Genomic DNA, 21,728 nt, shown 5'->3' on the forward strand with positions numbered 1-21,728 from the left:
TCTGTTCGTGGTTTCTGGTTGTACAAACCTCTGATCAGCAAGCCACTGAAACTCTTCAGCTGACTGGATGATGGGACAGGAAGTGTGTGCAGTTGGGAAGAGGTGGATTGCACGTCTGAAGCTGCTGTCTGTTTGGTGTGCCTGAAATGTCGTGTGTACCGTATACCCCTTGTTCATAAGCTTCTGCACCAAAGGCGACGCCTGTGTGCACGTGCCCAACTGGGAAGTCTTGAGAGGTCCATTCTGCTCTAGGACTCCCACATAAATACAAAGCCATGCAAAACTTCCTACGACTGCACTAATTCAAGTGGAAAATTTAGGGCGCAAAGGCGAAGGTCGCAATCCAGTTGCTGGTGGTGGCTGAATTTTGGTCGCAGCAGTTCTGTGAATTCTAGGCAGTGTGGATATCGATATAAGCATGCAGTTTGATAAATGGCCTTTTGGGGTAAGCAAGTGTTATATTGGCACCAAAACTAGTTCTTCACTAAGCTAGAAAGTGTGAAAGTGTACAATGCCAGCTCTTTTTCCTCTAACCCCATTTATGTACTAGTATTTTGTTTCTGCACAGTAATATTTGGTGAACCTTATAAAAAGGTAATGAAATTTAAAAAAGTCAATTATCTTGCGAGGCAGAGCAATGCCTGCTTGAAAATATTTTGTGCTTTTTGTGTGGGAGTGAAAGGTATTACAAACGCACATAAAAGATGTAGTAAATAGTGCAAAATGTCCCATGTCCTGGTAGGGTCGACTAGTGATTACAGTTTCATAACTCAGGATTTAAATCTTGAGTTATGCAGTGTCCGCTCAAATGTATCCGTTGTTTTTTTGTGTGTGTGTGTGTGTGCATGCTTTCCCACTGATTTGTTTGCTGTTGACTCCCAAGTTTTGCAAGAAATAATTTTAAATATTCACACAACCAAGCCAAGGTTTGCTATACATTGACCTTTTATGTAAAATTGCTACACCTGTTGGTAAGGCTTTTCTGCTATGTGCCAAAGGGGCATTACAGAATGACTAGCACATTCCCCATTCACCCTCCTGGTACTGTCACTCCAGACAGCTTTATTTTTTCTTCTGAAACCATCCTAGCAGTAACCTTCCAGTCAATGTTACCCGTGCTAACGGCATGTTGAGACTTCTGGATGAGCTGAGCAGCCGCTTGTGCCTGTGCTGTCTTGTTGTGTCGCAGATGGGTACAGAGGCTTCCCGTTGCAGGTGATGCGAGTGAAGCTCAGAGGGGAACCATGGATGACGATGTGAATGTCCCAAACACAGCTTCTAAGCCCGGCGAGGTAAGTGCTTGCTTCGCATTTGGCACTAGCTTGCCGAGTGCAGTGTCGCCTTCATGGCCCTTCGCAGTGTGCAGTTTGGGCTGGGAATGTGATCGATGTTGTATCAAGCAGAGTATAGTAGAAGAGCACACACGCTTGGTGTCAACGCTTTCACTGGTCGCCACTGCTTAGACGCGGATGGTTTCCCCTCCCCCTCCCAGGCGAAAGAGGTTGCCAAGGTGGACAAGCCTGCAGATGATGCTGAAAAGCAGCAGTGTTCGGCTGGCGACATGGACCAGGACGCGTTCTTTGAATTGTTGAGTGAGTTCCAGAGCAAGCGCATGGATGACCAGCGTTGCTCCATCACGCCCCTCGAGAACAAGGAAAACGTCCTGCCCAACGGGTCTCCCCCGTATCCTAGCCCGACGAGTTCAGGTGCGACCTGGTTGTGACCAGCCTGAGCGCTGAGCAAAGGCGATTGGGGGGGGGGCTTTGGCATGTTGTGTTTGTGTGGACACACACATATGATGCCTCAAACGGCTCAGACAGGAAGATGTCAGCACATGCTTTTCGTGCCGTAGGCTGACAAGCTGGGGTGGGAGCAAAACCAGTGCTGCTTAGGTGAGAAGACAGCCTGCTGCAGAGCTATCATTCAGAAGCCATTCTGCTAATACAAGTGGCCAAGTTTGAAGAAGTGTTCAAGGTGATGTCAGCAGGTGCAAGTGAAAGTGTGGCATGGCGAGCCAACTGTATGGCCCGTAGGCACAAGATTTTTGGCCTTCTTGTCAAGGACGTGTTGGCAAAACGTTCTAGTAGCCGGTTCCCTGCCTTGGCTATGTACGTAGCCAGCCAATGGGGCCATAGCTAGCAGAATTGTGGCTGCTTCTCCCAGAATTTGTCTGTCCTGTTGGATGAGTTGATGGGAAACAAAATTTTCTGGAAAGAATGAGGTTTACTGTGGTACACCAAACAGTAATGGTGTTTGTCAAAAAAAAATCTATTCCTCACATACATGTGAGGGATTGATCGTGGCTTAGGTTCAGAAGCTTTTTCACTGCTGCAAACATTATGGCTTTCAGAAGGTACTAATGTGGAACTCTGGTGACAGATCAGTTGAGAAGCCAACTGCTACTTCTGCTCTTAAAACTGATATTGTAAGTTCGGTACTCTGCTTTCTCCCTGTCTCTGTTTGGTTAAGAACTTTTCACTCTAGACTGTTCTTCTTTTTGTTCCCCAAGTGTTTCAGTTTATTACTCCACTGTGCCTGCATCGTACCATAGGTAAAACGTGCTCGGCATGTCGGAGTTTGGGATTGTCTTAATTCCCACATGCCAAGTTCACCCTCAACACCGACACGAATGGCATGAGTGAGAGAGAAGCTGTGCGCATGGCCGTAAATTATCCCAAAACTGTGTGCCGCCAAGCTAAAAAAGAAGTGGTAGTTTTGTGCTTTTTGAACGGAACAGGGTATAGACAGAGGAAACCTGTCTCCTGTGGTGGCAATGGCTGCAGGGCCCGAGGACAGTGCGAGTGTGCGCGAGGAGCTGCTGGACCTGATCGTGGGCATGCAGAGCCGGCGCATGGACGAGCAGCGCACCAGCCTGCCCCAGCTGCCCGGCCTGCGCCGCAACAACCACAACAACAACAGCCTGCACCACCGCATGTCCGTGGGCTCCGTGCCGGAGGACGATTTCTTCGACATGATTGTGCGCTGCCAGGTGAGGGGGCGACAGAGTGGCGCTTCAAGAGGGGCACACAAGGAGGCCGGTATCAATCATACAGGGGTGAGACAGCTGCGCATATTCCGCAGTTCTGATACAAATTTGTTTTCCTGCGCCAGGCTGCTCCAAAAGCTTGAAAATTGCAAAAATTGCGCCAAACTGCTCCAAAACAGTCTGAGAGAGCTCTCTTTTTAACGCTCACGTCAGTTTCAGTGGGGGAAAATGCTTACTGACGGTATAATTTTCCAGCTCCCTCAGGGTGATGGTGCTTGTAAAGGTTTAATTGATTGATCAATCAATAGAAAACCCACATAAAATTGTCCCTGAGATATTTTTTTTCGAAAGTCACAATGTCGTGTTGCACATGTTATACATGTTAGCGTTCGGTGAGTTTTAAAGGTTTCCCATCGAAAACCATTCCAAAGACCTGTAGAAAAAATACTTATGTGTACTGAGGCAACAAACTAATTGTGCAAGGTGATGAAAAAACGGCAATTTTCGGAAAGCCGTGTCTCCGGAACAACATTACTGGGCGCTGCCATCTTGGTGTGGTGAAGATTGGAAAACATGGCCGCTGGGTGACGCAGTTGATCGTGGTTCAGGCAGAGTGCTCTTCGCCGATTTCTACCATGGTGTTGGTTATCGGGGTTGCTGGGTTTACATTTATTCGTTTGATCTGTTGCGGGAAGTTGCGCGAGTTGAAAGATGGGAGTTCATCAAAAACAACGTGGTGCCCGTGAATTCGGCGTGTTTTGGCCTTGAGTGTGAGGCGCATTGCGTGCTTGAAGTGAAATTTCGGACTCATTGATGTGTTATAAAACGCTGAATTATTGTTGCCTTTGACAGCAAGCTCGCGGGCGGCAGGAATAGAATGATCGACACTGCAGAAGTGGCGGCGCAGGCTACACCGCCGCAAAATGTTCAAGCAGTGTCCAATAGCGGGGCGGGCCATTGTTGCACACTAGTAATAATGGTCCATCTATCTGAAGCGAAATTTAATGCCAAAAGGGAGGTGGCTAAACATACCATCGTTAATCAAATTATGAACGTAGTGAACGTGCACCTTGGGAATGGAAATGGGAGGGCTGGCGGGGTGCGACGACTGTCACATCGCTTTGCGCACCTTTTGCCGGGGTTCTACACTTGTGTGTAAAGCCGAGTCTGGGATGAATAATTTCAGCATTCACATGGTAATTAAAATGACTTACGATTGCTTAGTTGCATTTTTTTTTTCATTGTTGCAAAATTTTCAATTGGGCTTCCAAGCTATCTATGCATTGAGCCAAAGAATTTAAAAATGGTCTGTAAAAAGGTAGTGCAGTTCGTACGTTGCGATACTCTGGTAGAAAAAACTTCATTGAAAGGCTGTTTCAGTGTTATGTACATTCAAAACGGAATAAAAAGTGCGCTTTTCCAATCCAAGTTGCTAAAAAATTGTTTAGTCTCAATGTCGTTCTTCTGCTCCAAATCAAGGTTCTTCTGCTCCAAAATCACGATTTCGCTGCTCCAAAAACTGCTCCCAAATCTGATTCAGCTGTCTCACCCCTGATCATAGGCAAGCAGCATGAGGGCACAAAATACACTGAAAATAAACAAGATTAGAACGCACGCTTGTCCGTGTGGCAGGTACAGTCTACGCTCGTTCCAGCGGATCCGGCAACAACGGACTTTCGGTTACAACAGACCATTTCTGTTGGTTTGTCTGGTCCCCATGCATTTTAAATGGAGTCCACTCCGCTCATAACGGACCTGGCTAGAGCAGACTATCGGCTAGAACAGACTAAATATTAGGCGAAAATTGTTTCGACTGAATGTTTATAACGGACTTCCGCGGGGCCGGCACCCGATGTGCTTTTTCTTTGTTTATTTTGGCAAGAAAACTGTTATGTCTGGCAACATTGCTGGCAGCCGGGTCGTTGGCGCAGCCAAGCCAAGCCAGTGCCAGTGGCATTTTTTTTGTGCGACCAGCGGCATGAGCAGCAGCTGATTTCACTGTCGGATAAATTAAGCGTAATTAACGCTGTTGAACATGGGTGAAAAACTGCCGACATCGGCAGAAGTACAGGCCTGTCTAAGCAGACGGTCTGCTCTACCGTCAAGAACAAGGCCGCTGCCGATAAACGCGACTCCGGTGAGATTGAAAACAGGGCTATCGAATACTCGAAGTGGTGCACTCGGAGGCGACTCTGCCCTCGTCAGTCTTTTTATGTAGTAAAAAACTCGGGTTAAGTGAAGTTTGGGTTTTATTATTCCCACGCATGCATCGTTCCCATTCCGTTCGGTGAAAAAGGTAAGAAATGCCTCAAGTAGGGGGGTTGTTCCCCATCCATTGTGTGCAGTCGGCCAGTAACCGTGCGCAGTCCAACTGGTCTAACTATATTCTAGTTCACTATAGGTCTAACTTTCGATTTTACAGCTGTCCGTCATCAGATTATTTCATTACAGCTGTTTCAATGACCAGACTAAAATCGCTAAAAATGTGTAAGCTGCCTTGAGGGAACGTCAGGCAGCGATCCGATTTATTTGACGAGCGGTTTCAGGAAAACCTGCCTCGTCGTGAGGGGATTTAAAAAAGCCTAGCTAATGCTGATGGCCACGCCTGGTGTTTTATAGCTGCTTAATAATTGCGCCTAGTTATATTCTTGCTTTATTTGCTCAGCTCGTCATGCGTCTTTACACGCTTGACCGCTAGGCCTTTTCCAAGTGCCGGGGCTAAGCTTTGGAAATGGTGTTTACGCAATTCTTTGCCCTCGCGGGAACACTGTGCAGAGGTGCTGCAGGCGTGTAGAAAGAACAAAGTGTATGTACTATGCATATGCAATATCGGTAAACTTTAGGGCTCATACGCCCCCCTCGTCGGATACTGCATACTTCGGCTACAGCGGACGTTTTTTTCCGGATTCAGAGGGTCCATTGTAACGTGCGTAGACTGTAAATTACTCCAGTCTTGCTGGTTCGAGGAAGGACCAAATGCATTACAGTGGGGGCACCTTCTGTAAATGATATGAATGGGGAAAACTGTGAGGTTGTTGTCAACAAGCAGTGAGTGGTGGAAGAGGATAGTTAGCTAAAACAAAACAGAGTGGTTCTGTGTGGCTTCGAGAGTGGCCTGGGTCCCGTGCAGTGTGAGCATGCTCTGGCTGGAGGCAGGCATATGTTAAAATTGAGGAAGCTAGGAAACAATTTCTTATGGGATATCCTAAAGTCTGCTTTGTCATGGTTGTTATTTACTTCATATGTGACTTCCATGAAAGCATTTCGTGATGTGAGTGCCAAGCAGGTGCCAGTAGTGGAGGTGAAATGGAACTGTTTGTTTTCTAACCCCCCCCCCCCCATCCCCCCACTTTGCTTTAAACTCTAAACCATCAAGTTCAGGGTGCCTCCTTTATGCAAGTATGTGTCGTATTTAGTGTCCTCATTTTCTGCAGTAGTAGAAAGTGGTTAACTGCATCAAATGCTTTAGACAAATTGAGAAATATGCAATCAACCGAACTAACCAAACGTTGAACCCTAAGGCTTTTCAAAGTCACTGTCGTCATCATCGGCCATTTGTAGCAGCCACCAAGCCATGGAGGAAAGAAAATCTTGAGAGGTCCTGGCGTCTACTAAAGCTCGAAATGCCATTTTGGGAGGTCTCCCTTCTTGTATTTTGCGCACACTCACCACTTTCTGCGCCTTTGCTCTCTGTTACCATCGTCTGCTCCATCTGCGCCTGTCAACCATAGGATGCGTGCCATGATGTGCAGGGTGTCTAGCGACCGGGAAAACCGGGAAAACCGGGAAAAGTCAGGGAATTTTGAGCCACCGGGAAAAGTCAGGGAGTTGTCAGGGAATTTTTCAATCAAGTACTACCAGTCAGGGAAAACCCCTTCGGGGCCTGCCCACACTGTTTTAGAATAGGGGAAACCAGTGTTCGAGGCCCTCAAGAAGTTACCGAACGCAACAAGTTCGCGCGCGACGAAAGCGTGAACCGCATGAAACGTTTTCTGGTTCTTCTGCAAGCGAAAACGCGCCGCGCACGCCTGAGGTCCGCTGACGCCGCCGCGGAAACCACCCGCACGGTGCGTGCCGAGCGGCCGGCGACGGCAACATGGCGGCAGCACCGTCCGCGGAGTAGTGCAGTAGCTTATTTAGTGACGCTAGGTAGCTCCAACCGCCGCGTTTGTCGCTCTTTAAAATGCTACTCAAGGCACAAACGCACTTGCTTGTGCAGGAAAGGAGCCACCGCAGGCAAGAAATCGTCGACGCGGCCGTGAAAATACCGCGCACGAATCGCGTGCAGAAACTCGCCGTGCGGTTCACGCAGCTCGCAGCTGGCTTAGGTTGCTGGGTGCACTTGCGCAGAGGGACGATGTGTGTGGTGCCAAAATCACACGCACAACACGCTTTTTTTTTTTCAGCGAATTTTAAAAGGCAGCGCTTTTCGGGAGCTAATCTTGAAAGAACTTCTTTCTTATGGCAACAGGAGCCAGAATTACATAATCATAAAGGATGACATGGCTTAGCGTGAACCGCATGCGGTGTTTTCTGCTCGCGAAAACGCGCCGTGCACGTTACAGGCGCGCTCACGCTGCCGCGGAACCACCCGCATGCTGCGCGCGGTGCTGCCGGTGGCGGCAACATGGCGGCGACTTTGACCGCGAAATTGGAGCGACCGCTTCTAAGCGCTCTCTAAAATGCCAAACAAGTCATGCACGAAGTTGCTTGTGCGGTAAAGGAGGTTATAATGTGGGCGGAAACGGTACTATAAAACATCATCCGCGCCGCTAATGAAAGCGCCCATGCAATACCTGCCGGGGTGGTAAGCCTAAACATCTCTGGCGGAGCCAGCCGACTGTCTCGAGCGCTTCGAAACTGCCGCCATGAGGCGCGCGGCTCCCCATTGGCGCATGTCATCAGGCTCCTCCCACTGCTGCGCGCGACGCGCGTCATTTTCTGAGCGAGGCAGAAGCTGCCGCGCGCGCGAATCGTCGACGCGGGCGTCAAAAAATCGCACGCGCAACGCCGACGTGCCCGAATCGCGTGCAAAAACGCACCATGCGGTTCACGTTGCATGTCAAGCCACGACAATCTAGAAAAAAAAGCAAAAGGTGCTGGCTAAAGCGCAACCTGAAACTTCTATCCTGCAAGATGAAATAAACTCTCTGAAGTCGTAATTGAAGGCAAGCAAACCTCAAGCTGAACGAGCAAACTGAAGTTATTCAAAGTGCATTCTAAGTAGGGCACTTGCAACAAATGTGTTTTTCCCTACGATAGAATGTCTTTTCTCTCCGCTTTTTATGTGCTTCACTGACCATTTCCACAGAATGGCGCCTGTTGTATAGGTCAGGGAATTTCGACTAAAATGGTCATGGAAAACATGGAAAAGTCAGGGAAATTGAATTAGGCAATTTGCTAGACACCCTGGATGTGAGGCCTTAGTGAATGGGCATTTTGCAGCCGTTGCTACGACACCATTGTCATTGACCGTCTGCGAGCTTGAAAATGCTGTGCGACTTCCGCCACACTTCTCCCAGTACGCCGATGGCTGGCGGGGCCTCTCGTGAGCTTTCTTTCCTCCATACTTTAAGCCACTCTTAATCCATGCCAGGCGGCACTGCAGCATTTTGTGAGATGTCAAGGAATATATGGCGGTGACGATCACTTGGTTGCTCAATCTCTGATGGAGTGAAAATTTCAGTGCGTCTTTAAAGATGGCGTGAGTGCATGCACTTTTCGCACCAAAAGTTTCCTGGCCTTCAACTTTCTGATGCTGAATTTTATTTGGGAAGTTGCCCGCAATGTAAGGCAAACATTGTGTGCATTATTGTTTTTAGCGTTGGTCCCGTCATCTTGATTAAAAATGAAGGATTTTTGGGCACGTTTATGACCATTCTTTCACATGCTGATTTCAGTGGCCGCTCAAGATGTAGGCATTCTTTTGTTTTTTCTAACACATACGCACACACACAGAAAAAAAAAATAAGGGAGAAGGATAAGGTACCTTGCTTAGGTGGCCTCCAATTCTGAGCAGACCTGCTTAGCATCACGATGATAATTGTGCAACCCCCAAGTTTTTCTGCTGGTATTAAGGAATAACTTGACATTACATTTTGTTGATCCAGCAGCAAAGCTGCAGTCTGTGCGTACCCAATCTCTGCGGTACTCTTAGTTTATGTGCCCCCGTTTGAAGTTGCACATTCTACACATTGCCACTAGCTCCATATGCACCATTGCTTATGCATTTTTAAAATCTACTGTTGGCTTGTGTGCATAAGTGAGCAGCATGTCAGAGGCGAATCTGTACTGACCTGTACTGACATCGTGCACTTTTTTAATGTGGGATCCGTTTACCTTTCTTTTCTTAATTGATTGTACGGTTCCCAGCCAGCTTTTATCTATCAAATTAGTTGCTTCTATCATTCGTCATTGTATGGCCATTTTTGGCTACGAATAAGGTCCAGTTGAATTCCGTAGGGCGTGGCCAGGGGTAGGGGATGGTGCATGCTGTAGGCTCAGCAGCAGTGCTAGTTCGGCGGGAGGCACCTGCATGTGCTGTGCACCATCGCAGCAACAGCATGTACGAGCCGTGCTCTGTGCCCCCTGCAGGGCAGCCGCCTGGAGGACCAGCGCAGCAGCATGCCCACACTGCAGCGTGCCCCGAGCGCCCCCGTGGTGCCCAGCTCGCGTTCTGCGCCCACGGTGCCGGACGAGGACTTCTTCTCGCTCATCCTGCGCGTGCAGGCAGGCCGCATTGAGGACCAGCGCACCTCCTTCCGCCCCAGCGAGGCGGCCGCCCCCGCCCCTCCGCCGCCCCCCACCACCTCGGCGCCCCCCGTCCGGGCCAGCCTCAAGGGTAGCCTCAAGTCTGCCCTCCGGGGAAGCCGCCACTCCAAGTCCAAGCAGTGAGGCCCCCCACCTCGCGGGCTGCTTATTCCCTGGCTGGGGCGGGCATGTGGCGACGGAGCTCAGAGAAGGAAAGAAAGGCCAAATGACCGTAACATAGATCAGCTTCACTTCCGGGGACAGCTAATTGCATTCCATTCAAGCTGGTGCCGGACTTCAGGAGCGCAGCTGTTAAGTTCTTGCTCGTGTCACGCTAGTTGTTGCCGCACTGTTTGGTGCAGTGCAGTGGGCTGTGGGAACTGGCATGGCTAGCGTGGGCTACCTATCAGTGCCACCGTGCTTTCCATGATTGTACACTTGTCACCTTCGAGGCGTCTGCTGAACAACTAGGCAAGGCAGCCTCCCTGTGTTGCCTTGAAATGGATGGTACAGGAAAAGTTTCATGAGCAAAACTTGACACTGTGCCTAAGCTGCTGATTTGTAGCATGACAGCACCACCTAAAATATTCGTTTCTTGGTAGCCGTCATTGGTGCTTTCCTAACTCAGCCAACTCGCATTTACAGCACCAGCTGCATGGCTGTGCAAGTCTTGTGAGCATTTGCATTGGGGACATTGCATTTACAACTGTGGCTGCGATCGCTCCGGGCAATTCAGTTATCATAGTACAGTAGAACCCCGTTGATAATTTCTCGGTTCATACGATTTCCCGGTTACTACGCGCGCAATTGCGAACACTAAAGATTCCCCGTAGTACGTTTCTTACCGGATAGTATGTTTTCCCGGATTATGCATTTCTCCCTCGAGTTTTCTTTTCTTTCTTTTTTTTTTTTAATCGTATCAATGAGGTTCTACTGTATTTAATGGAGACATTGTAAAAACTGGCACCTAAAGCCGTGACCCTTCCCGTAAACGAATTCAAATGGCAGTTTATTTATTGTGTACTAATAAAGAAATATTAATTCTAACTGGCTCTCACTTGCATAACATAGATTGAACTATTTAATGGGGACATTGTAAAAACTGGCACCTAAAGCCGCGACCCTTCCCGTGAACGAATTCAAATGGCACTTTATTTATTGTGTACTAATAAAGAAATATTAATTGTAACTGGCTCTCACTTGCATAACATAGATTGAACTTGGAGTACACTTGGTTGGGTAACACATGGCTTTGTTGAACTTGGAGTACACTTGGTTGGGTAACACACGGCTTTGTTATTCTGCCTTGTACAACCTCAGGGTGTTTCTTTTTTTTTTTTTTTTTTTGTCTGTTTCTCCTTTTTCTTTTTTTCCACTTGCAAGCAGAAAACCAAATGGGAATTTCAGTGGTTAGTACTGTCACAACTTGTGATATGTGAGAGGGAATACTCGGCACACTGCTTAGTTGACAGTACAGCTCGCAGCATGCTCCTGGGCAACTACTAATTTACAATTGATGTCTTAAGGTATTATTCATACTCTTTTCATATACTACTGCTAGAAGGTTGTATTCTGTTTTAGTTGCCCTGGAGCAAGCTGAAAATGTGTTAATCAAGAAGTGGTAGTGTTGAATCTTCAGAGTACTTGGTTCAAATTCATGTCCACAAGCCACCGAATTCATAAATGAACTTCCGATTATTCACACACCACGGGTCACGAACGATGTGCAGTTAAACCTCGTTATAGATTATCGGCTATAGCAAACTGAATACGAATTTTGGTTGGTCACTTCAGTGACACTTACTCGTTTTATAACGAAACTAAAACCACGAGAACCGCATGCGATATTGGCTTTAACAAAGAAATATTTGGTTTGCACCGAAAAAGCCACCAAACGAAGTTCACATCCTTCTTCAAATAAATAAGAGAGCAGGCCTGTTTTGCCAAATGAACTTTGTTCTGTTGTAATTTCACATTCTTATGTCCCAGTCCATTTAGTTTGAAATGCTACAAGGAGACAAGTAAGGATTACCTCGTTCATAGTGGGTTTGAAGCCTAAAATAATGCGTTTTTGTATCTAGGATTTTTCTGCAAGACAGATTATGCCGATTTGTTAGAGCCGATTTTTTTACCTCTACTGTTACGACGAATATCAGATATAATGAACTAACGTATTGCCCCAGTACTACTTTGCTATAACGAGTTTCAACTGTAAAAGCTTTCCTTTGGCCATGGGGGGGAAAACACATACAAAGACCTATGGGAATGAAATTGGCACTCGTGAACAGCACACTAGTTTCAGTAAAATAGGCTCTTCTCTCTCTTTTTTTTTTTTTTTTTTTATTATAGAAAAGTGATAATATTGACAGTACTGGAAGTGCTAGAGTTGCCATTTGGCTGTATCACGACATTTACTCTCAAATTTGAAAGCTACGATCAGGCGATATACAAAACTTTGTTATACAGTGGAATCTCGGTCATACGAATCTCAAGGGGCGGCAAAAATATTCGTATCACCCGAAAATTCGTATCATCAGAAAACGAGAAAAAATGGAATAGTGCCGCGCATGTGACAGGCGGCGGCAACATGGCGTCGGCTGTTGCCCTGAAGAGGTGCAAGTAGTTCAGCGACCGCTTGTAACCTTTTGTTAAAACACAGCTCAAGGTGTAAACTCAAGTGCTCATGCGGGGAAGAGCTCATAAAGTGGGAGAAAACTGCGCTATAAAATATCATCCGCGCCAAATATGCGCCGCGGAGGTGGTCCAGCAAGCTGCTGCGAGCGCTTCGAAATTGCCGCCATGAGGCACACGTCTCCCCATTGGCGCAAGTCATGACTCATGAGGCCCCTCCCACGGCCGTTCGCGGCAACGTTGGCGGCAACCAAGGCTGAGCACGGCCGGGGTAGGGCGGCGACGCGCGCTGTGTCGATGCCAACGTGCGCACGCGGCCGCTCTAGCCCGGCCGTGGGCAGAGGTACCACCCCAGCAGAGGCTGGCGCCGGGGTGCCGGCCCGAATCGTCAACGCGGGAGTCAAAAGAACGCGTGCTCACCTTCGACGCGACGTGCGCACGCGAACCGCATGTGATTCGTGCACGTCGGCGTTGCGCGCGCATTATTTTCACGCCCGCGATGACGATTTCGCCCCCGCGACAGATGCTACCTCGCTCGGAAAATGACGTCCGACGCGCGCGGCAGTGGGAGGAGCCTGTCGACTTGCGCCAATGGCGAGGTGCGCTCTTCATGGCGGCAGTTTGAAAACGCTCCGGACAGCCCGGTGGCCCCGCCGGAGATGTTTAGGCCTAACACCCCAGCAGATATTGAATGGGCGCTTTCACTACCGGCGCGGATGATGTTTTATAGTACCGTTTTCACCAACATTATAAGCTCCTTTACCGCTCAAGCAACTTCGTGCGTGCCTTGAGCGATATTTTAGAGAGCGCTTAGTAGCGGTCGCTCGAGCTCCCGACACCACTTCGCGGCCGAAGCCGCCGCCATGTTGCCGCCGCCGGCAGCGGCGCGTGCAGGTGGTTACGCGGCAGGGTCAGCGCGCCTGTGGCGAGCGCGGCGCGTTTTCGCGAGCAGAAAACGCTCCATGCGGTTCACGCTCCATGCTTTTGCGCCCGCGCGCAACCAAGGCCGCACGGCCACACCAACACTCCCGCCTCCCGTCCACGCCGCAGTCGTCTGCTCGCGGCTCCCGTGTTCGTATCACCCGCACCAGGTGATAAATGCGTACGGATCAACCGAATTTTTTTACATTGCATACAATGCATTTTCGCCGGGGAATTTTAAAAATTCGTATCACAACGAAATTCGTATCAACCGAATTCGTATCACCGAGATTCCACTGTATGCTCGTCAAAGTATGACGTGTGTGTAGTACCTTGCATCAAACTGAAAGGTGCTCCTCAAATGGCCTTGCATCAACATGTGCACAAGCGTGCAGTTGGATCCGCAATTTTGCGGTGCGTATGACCGTGGGCCAAACTGCATCCCTGCACTGCTGAGTGGTACGTGCCTGTTGCCGGGACCTCGAGTCATCTTGCATGCATGCCCCTTTGTGCTTCCATGTCTGGTCGTGTGCTCACTTCCGAAGCAAGGTCAGTAGGTAGTCTGAATGTTAATGCGGAAAGTTGGGCTCCTTGGTAGCAGGCATAATGAAACATGAAGACTAGCGTCGTCCTGTGTCCTTACCAGTTACGCTGGTAGTCATGTCTTATAGTCAGGTCGGCCACAGGGTGGCGAGTTAGACTGCGCATCCTCATCCAGCACAGTAGAGAAGAAGCAGGCTTAGCGCTTTGTCCACGTCTTCTGTGTCCTGTGCCAGGTGCGCTGTGATGCAAGAAGATCGGGTAGCGCAGCGCACGCTACAGTACCTTGTGCATGTTTTGTGTGCGTACATCTGTGTGACTTGGCAGGCATGTAGTACTTTCATTGCCGTGGTGTGCATCTTTCAATCCCCAACAGAATAAAACAGCTAGCGAAAAAAAACACGCACAGCTGTAATTTTTTTTACAGCAGAGCAAAAGTTTAAAAGGCATTTGATGTATACTGAGGGCAAGGCATTCAAAATTTAAGAAACAAATTTACTAGCTTGAATTTATCGTGCAACAAGAGCATTCTTGGTCTTGGCCATCAGTGGATTGCAGGGTACGGCACGCAGGACCTCTGAGTGCAGCAGCACTACATGAGGGCACTACAGCAGACTCCAGGGGAACGGACTCCACAGAGAGACGTTTTAGCTGCCTCTATTATCCCCTCGACACTTGTATTGCATTACTAATAAGTTTTCATTGGTTCACATCAGTGTCATTTGTGTTGGTGTGCTCTTCTGCCTCTTAATTGACGTCTATTTAGAGTAGCACAGCACAGAACAAAAAGCATAGGTGTATGGAAAAAAAGAAAAATTCCTCACCCTTCCATTATAGCAGCACCCGCAAAACTCCAGCACTCGCTCAGTCCTTGTGCTGGGGAAGCCATTCGTACGTACTGGGTCAAACAGAGCACTGGGCCAAGCACGGCGACTTCTGTGGCTTTCCCAGTCATTCCTGGTGCGATCATAGGAATCGAGGCTACAGACGTGCACTTTAGTGCAAGTGGATGTGCATGAGCATTGCGCTGGCCTCGACAACAGGTACGCACCATTGCACGCTGTGGTGGGGCCGTTCAGCTGGCGCTTGAACGTCCGGTAAAATTTTGCAGCCGACTGCACCCATCGAAGCTGCAGGCTGCTGGTTGCCGGCTGCCAGAGTGGTGGGTTAGCTTGGCAGCAGCACGCCCACTTCTCAAGGGTCCTTGCTTTGAGAGCCGGGGAACTTCACTGCTGAGGAGTGTGCAGATGGCTGTGGTGACGCATAATTGCTCGGTTGTCAAGGTGCAAGTGTACAGGAGCAGGTGCTACTGTGCATTGCCAAGAGGTAGGGGGTGGTTCACCCTATTGCCTGTGGGTGAAAGGCCGTGCAGAGACCATGCGAGCTAAACTGGACATGGAGGTCACTTCATCCGAGCACCTGTCATGTTGTTTCAGCCAGGGAAACGGATTATGTGGCACTTTTTTCGGTGCATGGCTCTTGAGGGATTCCACATTCCGTGTATTGCTGTTGTGAGAGGCAGGCATGCCTAACGTCTTATCGTCTTGCAGTGAGGCACTGACCTTTTGCTCCTGGAGCACTGGGTTGCACAGAGGGGAAGCTTGATAAAAGAGACTCGGGCTCCAAACAGTGTGCCAAATGGCAACACTGGTGTCGTGACTGAACCTTGGCCTGTATAGATTGCTACGTAGAACTTCTTACGGAGCAGATCAGGCAGTTGATTCAAACATTAGAAGCTAGACAAAATTAACAGCTTTCTTGTTTTGCTGTGCTTGCAAAAATATGTGTGCACGTAGTATTTGTTTTCCTTTGACTCCATCTACCACGTCATTGTTTAATATTGTCGTTTAGGAATTTGAGAGCCCCCTTCCGCCCCCTCCTTCTGTGGGGACTTATTTAGAATGCAAGAGTGCAGAGCCTTGATGTCACCAATTAATTTAATTAGGTAAATAAAATTGGCGTTTTAGGGGTTGTGGAAACGCCCCAGGCTCTCAGCATAATGGCAAATCTTGAAAGATCGTGGTGCTGCCATTTAGCTTGCATGAATAAATGCATTGCTGTTTCCATCCTAGAGGAAGGCACATGACAGCAGCAAAAGCAGCCCATGTGTCTCTGACTAGCTCCCCTTTCCAGGCAGTAGGTCGTGCTCAGTGTACAGATATGTGTGTCATGTTGGAATTTGTACAGTTAACCGAGAACTGGAAATTCTGCTGCCAAACGGGGAATGCATGCCTGGCAGCTAGTGGGATGAGGGCAAAATTAGTGTCAGCACAGGCCTCTGGTCTAATTTGTGGGGCTTGTTGCTGTGAGCCGTAAGGCGGAGTTGCCTGCCTTATCAAGTTCTTGAGGCAGCCTTGCCAGGCATGCTTCAGCGGGTACCTGAACTGCTTTGTCTTTTACGCTCTGTCAAGCGGCTCTTTCCTTTGGAAAGGCGCTTTTCTTCCCCCGTCTCTGGGTGCGTGTCGTCTGTCAGTGACACGAGATGTCGGTTGCGTGAGGAAGTGCATGCCAGCCTTCTGTGTTTTCTGCCAACTACCAAGACCTCAGAGGCTATCTGTCCTTCAGTGTACCTAATCTATCTGTCTTGTGGAAACCGTTGCCATTGTGGAAAGGTCAGGGTGTGGTGTTGCCTGATTTTGCATTTACCCAGCACACACACAACACACACATGCACATGAAGCTTAGCCTTGGGCAAAAAATGGCCGGGTGTGCATCTTTTGCTTTGTGCAAATGAGCATCAACTCGAGGGCCAGTTTTTCGCTGTTGGGGCAGTGACCAGCACCATGTAACATGGACTTTCAAGCTCTTGGAACAGCCAGGAAAGAAGATTTTCAAGTTGGCTCACAGCTAATTAGAAAACATTGCAAAAAAAAAATGGAATGTAAGCAGTTTAGACAAGGACACTGAGTTGACTCGTAAGTCAGCATTACGTCTTTGTCTCCTTGCCTGCATTCTTTTTTGTGCGTGTGCTATTTTCTGTTCAGCTCTTGGAACAGTTGCCAACAATATTTTAATGCTTGAAATTGGAAGCTTGCATACATAACTTGCATACTACACACTCTGGAGTCAGCCAATATGTCAATGCGTCCGATGTCGTAATAGGTGGTGATGCCTGGGAATTCGCAGTGAATTTTTGGTTTTGTCATACTTGTGTGCAGGAGTTGTTAAGACTGTGTAAGGTTGTTTTCTTTTTTTTTCTCTTTGCACATTTTGGTCAGGGTATATTAGCAGTGACTCGTCTAGTTGCTGGCATTTTCTTTGGCCGGTCCGCAGTCAATGTATGGTGCACGGCACATTTACAGAGCCGTTCTGCACATCTGCAGTGTCGTCGTGGCTTCTAGGTTTTATTGTGGCTTCTAGGTTTTATTGTGATTGTTTTTCTTATTTATTTTTTTGAGTCAACACTTGTTCTGCAACAGTTACATCTTCCCACTCAACTGAATGGTTTGGTTCCTTAGTGATCTCATATTGGTAACCTCAGTGAAAATGTTTTTTTTCTCCTGTTTTCCAAAATGTTTTCAAACATTCTAAGTGCGTTTTTTTTTTTTTTTTTTGCCATTGGCAGGCAAACAGGAAGGTGTATCACTTGTTGACAAATATTTCTTCGTCCTAAAACTAAGTTGTTCTGCAGCTTCACTGATTTCCTGAGATCCATTGGCTGTAGAAACTATTGCAACGGGAGCAAGGGGTGGGGAGAGAGGGAAAGAGAGACAATCACACTGTTCCAAATAAGTTCCTTACACAAACCATGCGGTGGGCTCGAACAAGGAAAGCGTCCATGGAAGCCAAATGCTTCTCTGTTGTCTCTTTTACCTGCTATGCATGGGTATATTGTTGCGACCACTAGGGTGTTTTGGAGAGTGCTTCATGTGTTAGAAAACTTTTGCAAGGTCAGGCCAACTAGCTGGTCTCTTCCCCTGGAGGAGGGGCTCAAGGAGAAGGAAAGTGTACACTCACTTGGAGGTGCATGTGGTGTTGGTGCGCAGCGAGAGGGTGGAAGCCCTGACCCAGCAAAGATCCCTGCAGCGCAACTTAAGGCTATGCTGCACTAGACCAGTGTTCCGTCGCACCGAGGCACTCTGTGCCGGCCTGTGTGCAACCTCGCATGCGTGTGTGTGTGTGTGTACATATATGTGTGTCTATCGGCCTGAGGAGGCTCGGGTTTCGGTGTTCCATGTGTGTGTGTTGTCATAGCCATGAACTGTGCTTACTTAACAATTCTCACTTAGTGTTCATCTCGTACAGCTGTCTCGTAAAATACATACATATATATATATATATATGTATACATATATATATATAAATAAATATAACCCGTCAAGATAGGAGCTCGGTGAAACTTGTTCATGCTTCACATAAAGTATATTTTTTAGAAGAAAAAGCAAGCAAAAAAAAGTGACTTAGTGATCATCTTCTCGCGCAGCCCGCCAGAGCAGACTGCATCTGTTTAGTGTTTTCTGCTTGTTACGCGGTCGTTGTGCGGAGCGGATGGCCCATGTTAGAACAAATGTTATTCCTGTTTAACGTAGCGCCTGGCCAGTGAACAAAACGGGCATTGTTGGTGGGTATTTTTTCCCTCACGTTTGGATTGGAGCAGTAATAATTGTTGTAGCTGTCGTTGTTCATTCTTGTGGTCGTGTTCCGAAAGCCTGCAGCGCAGAGTGAACCTGTTTCTTCACGGGAAGGTTGTTCCTCGGGTGTCCACGGCAGGGCGTCATCCGCCGCCTCGGACTGTGTCCCCCGTGTGCCGCCAGGCAGGCACTGTAGCTCTAGTTATTGTGAGCAGTTCCCAGAGACGAGATGAAGCAAGTGTTGCCTACTTGGAAACTGTCAGTAAACTGTAGACACTATGTTGTCAGCTGGTGAGGGAGCTGCCATTATCCCAAACTAAAACTCTTCCAAGCTACTACGGTGTGAACAGTGTGAGTACCTGTATTCAACTGCCTTCATTATTTCTAGTATTTAATAGTCATTGCAACAGTACTTCAGAAGTGAACTGTAAGCTGCCCATACACATAAGCGAATAAAATGTATAAAAAGTAAGCGCGGACTATGGGTTCTTGTGTAGAGCGGTGACACGTGCAACTTGTGGATTGCTTGGTCCTATGTGCTGGCTGTACGACTTGTATCACATTTCAGCTTCCATATGTACTCTGTTCTATACTCTGTGCACAAGGACGTTAAGAGCAATTAAGAACATGCTTACCATTTGGCAAAAATGTGCTGCATGCACGTGGAGACGAAACGGGTAATGTAACAAGATGAATGAGATGGAAGCACTCTCAAGTAATTAATATCAGACTACCCCTGTCACTAAAAGCGAACATATTCCGATGACAACTTCTGGGTCAGAATGGAAACCTAGGCAAGCTCATACGGACATGAAAAGGATATAAATAATACCAGAGCCCTTCAAAACTGTGAAGGACTCTGGTAACCCTAAGGGACAGGAAACAAACATCTCAAATATTGAAGAAAGCTTGGGTGCAAGACCGCCAAGTTCAAATTCAGAAAAAGTTGGGGCTGGTCTGGGCATGTAATGCAAACTGCTAACTGGTGGACCACCAGGGTTGCTGAGTGGCTGCAGAGGGACGGGACTGCAAGTTGAAAAGTTCAGGTAAGATAATTTGGTGGCAACGAATGGATTCGGACGGCACAGGATAGGAGCAATTGGAAGTCGATGGAAGAGGCCTGGAGCAGACATTAGTAGGTAGTAGGTAGTACACAGTATGACTAACTGCTAATAAGCGCAGGATTTAGTCTTGCATTTAGTCTTGTCCTTAGCAGCTTGCATGTCTTGAGAAATCTGCTAGCAGTGGTAAAGAGTCGTACGCTCATATATGTATGTGCAAATAGAATGGATTACCTGTGTAACTCTTTCGTTGCAGCGGAAAAATGGCTGATTTTGGGTGCTTCCACAATTTTTTTCTCTCTCGAGCGGCTGGACACATTTAGCATTGTTATACATGAAATTGCAGCTTATAGAGAGTTTTACTTGTCAAATAAATTGGAAAAAATTACACAAAAATTGTAAATAATGCAAATAGGCGATTGTAATAAGCCAGAAAATTATTTTAGGGAATCTGAAATATACAAGTTGTTCCTATGTTCATTAGCTATCATTCAATGTTATACATCAATCCTGTACACCATGTTCTGGATTTTTGAAGACCCGCCAATCTAGTGGCCTTGACGGCTGTGCCATTCAGCGAAGCAGTCGCGTGCCGGCAGAAAGCAAAGGTAAACATTGCAAATGGAGCAGAAGACGTTGGTTCTGCTTTGTGCCTTCGTTTTTCGTAGATCTTTCTATTCCTTCTCTTCTGCATCCTTTTCGGCTGGTGTGATACAGGATCCAGGGGCAAAACGGGGGCATGTCCTTGTTACACTTCGTTGTACTCGACTATCTGCTTCACCGGAATTAAAATCTAACGATCCCATGTCATTGCTGGAGTAATCACTGCTGCTGGGATCAGAAAAACAGCAGCAGCAGCTGCCAAAGTCCCAGTGGTGGTAGATAGCCTTTGCAGAGGAGCACGGCGTGAAGCAGACCTCACTTCGCCCAGCTCGGAGCTACCTTGGGTTCAAATTTCGCTCAACGCAGCCTCCGCTCTCGAAATGTAAAGAAACAAAACAAACTGAAAAAAAGAGTTCCCAATGTACATGCCAGATGGCGATAGCTGTCTGCAAGGTGCCGCTTTGAGTTTCGTAGGAGGTCTGTTCGATGGCCTATGGCATCGTAACGAAAGAGTTCAATATGCCTATAACATTCACACATCTTTTACAACAGGGATGTACAACTGATAGGTGTAAAAAAAATGAGGGGTCTGCAAGGGCTAGAGCTTTTATTAAATAAAAAAATTAAGCAAAAGAAAAGCTGACGAATGCTGCAGCGTCTGCCCGACTCGTTGAGTATGTCTTACTTATAGAAGTTAAGTGTTGGGGTATATCCTGGATACACTTCACTGATGTCAAAGAGAATACAATGTGTGGGTGTTTGTGAATGCAAGTTTTGGGAAAGCAAAATGAAGGTTGGAGGAAAACAAGGTAGGTACGCTACTTTCGTGTCGGATTGTACGCTGCCTGACTTAGCCAGAAACGATAGCAGACACAATAAAATTCACATGCCTCAACCACAGTTTGTTCTCTGACGGGTTTATTCAATATTGCAGAATGTCCTCCTCTGGTAGGTGCCCCCCAAAAAAGAGGGACCAGATTTTAAACCTTTTTTGGGCTTTACGGGTAGTATTTTTCACAGCATGCTGTGTGTGTCGCAGTAATAAACTCTCTTTTACCGTTGGGATGAAGTCGCACAAGTGTTGCAGGAGAGCTGCAGGGGTGTTATCACTGCCCATCATCAGGCTGTGGTACATATTCAAATTTCTTGTACCATTAGATGAAAACGTCGGGCATTTATTTGCACAATGACTATGGGGAAGGTTGCAAACACTTGACTAGCGATCCAAGCACCATTGTTGTTCTCCCTGCCACAGGTTGTGTTCTTTTAGTGATTGTTACGTCCAACGGGTTCCCACTGAAAGCTCAAAAAACGGCCAAAATTTCTCAATTGGTACATCCGGTACCTTCCGTTTGATCTCGTCTCTTATGGTGCACTCATGCAGCTTTTCCAGCTCTTGCTCTGATTTGAAGTTTTCGCTCGTTTGTTGTGGCTCAATACTATACTCGGCAGTCTCTCTGCTTGGGGGGGGGGGGGGGGGGGGGGGGGGGGGGCGCTGCTACCAAAGAGAAAAATGGATGCGATTCTTTCCAAGCTCCCTCAAAAGGTCATCTACTATGCATGCATACGTCCACAAAACTTCATTTTGGGACGGCCATCGCGAGAAATCTTTAACTGGTCCAAGAGCGCTTGTTCAAGTGTGACATAAGCATTCCTGTATAAATT

The 21,728-nt window shown here is 47.6% G+C and overlaps 1 protein-coding gene across 2 annotated transcripts in view; it reads left to right on the forward strand.

The window, feature by feature from the left end:
• LOC144152120 (uncharacterized) overlaps positions 1 to 18,869 on the forward strand; it is a 38,316-nt gene extending 19,447 nt beyond the window's left edge. For both annotated transcript variants that reach the window (XM_077683343.1, XM_077683335.1), the window contains 4 exons: positions 1,216 to 1,292; positions 1,493 to 1,706; positions 2,784 to 2,989; positions 9,581 to 18,869. In XM_077683343.1, the coding sequence (XP_077539469.1) occupies positions 1,216 to 1,292; positions 1,493 to 1,706; positions 2,784 to 2,989; positions 9,581 to 9,880 (797 nt within the window). In that variant the 3' untranslated portion in view covers positions 9,881 to 18,869. The remainder of the gene's footprint in view (positions 1 to 1,215; positions 1,293 to 1,492; positions 1,707 to 2,783; positions 2,990 to 9,580) is intronic.
• Positions 18,870 to 21,728: the final 2,859 nt, after the last annotated feature.

Source organism: Haemaphysalis longicornis, unplaced genomic scaffold (genome assembly GCF_048455015.1).
Source record: "Haemaphysalis longicornis isolate Haplotype H1 unplaced genomic scaffold, Haemaphysalis longicornis Haplotype H1 scaffold_1, whole genome shotgun sequence".
Lineage (NCBI taxonomy): Eukaryota > Metazoa > Arthropoda > Arachnida > Ixodida > Ixodidae > Haemaphysalis > Haemaphysalis longicornis.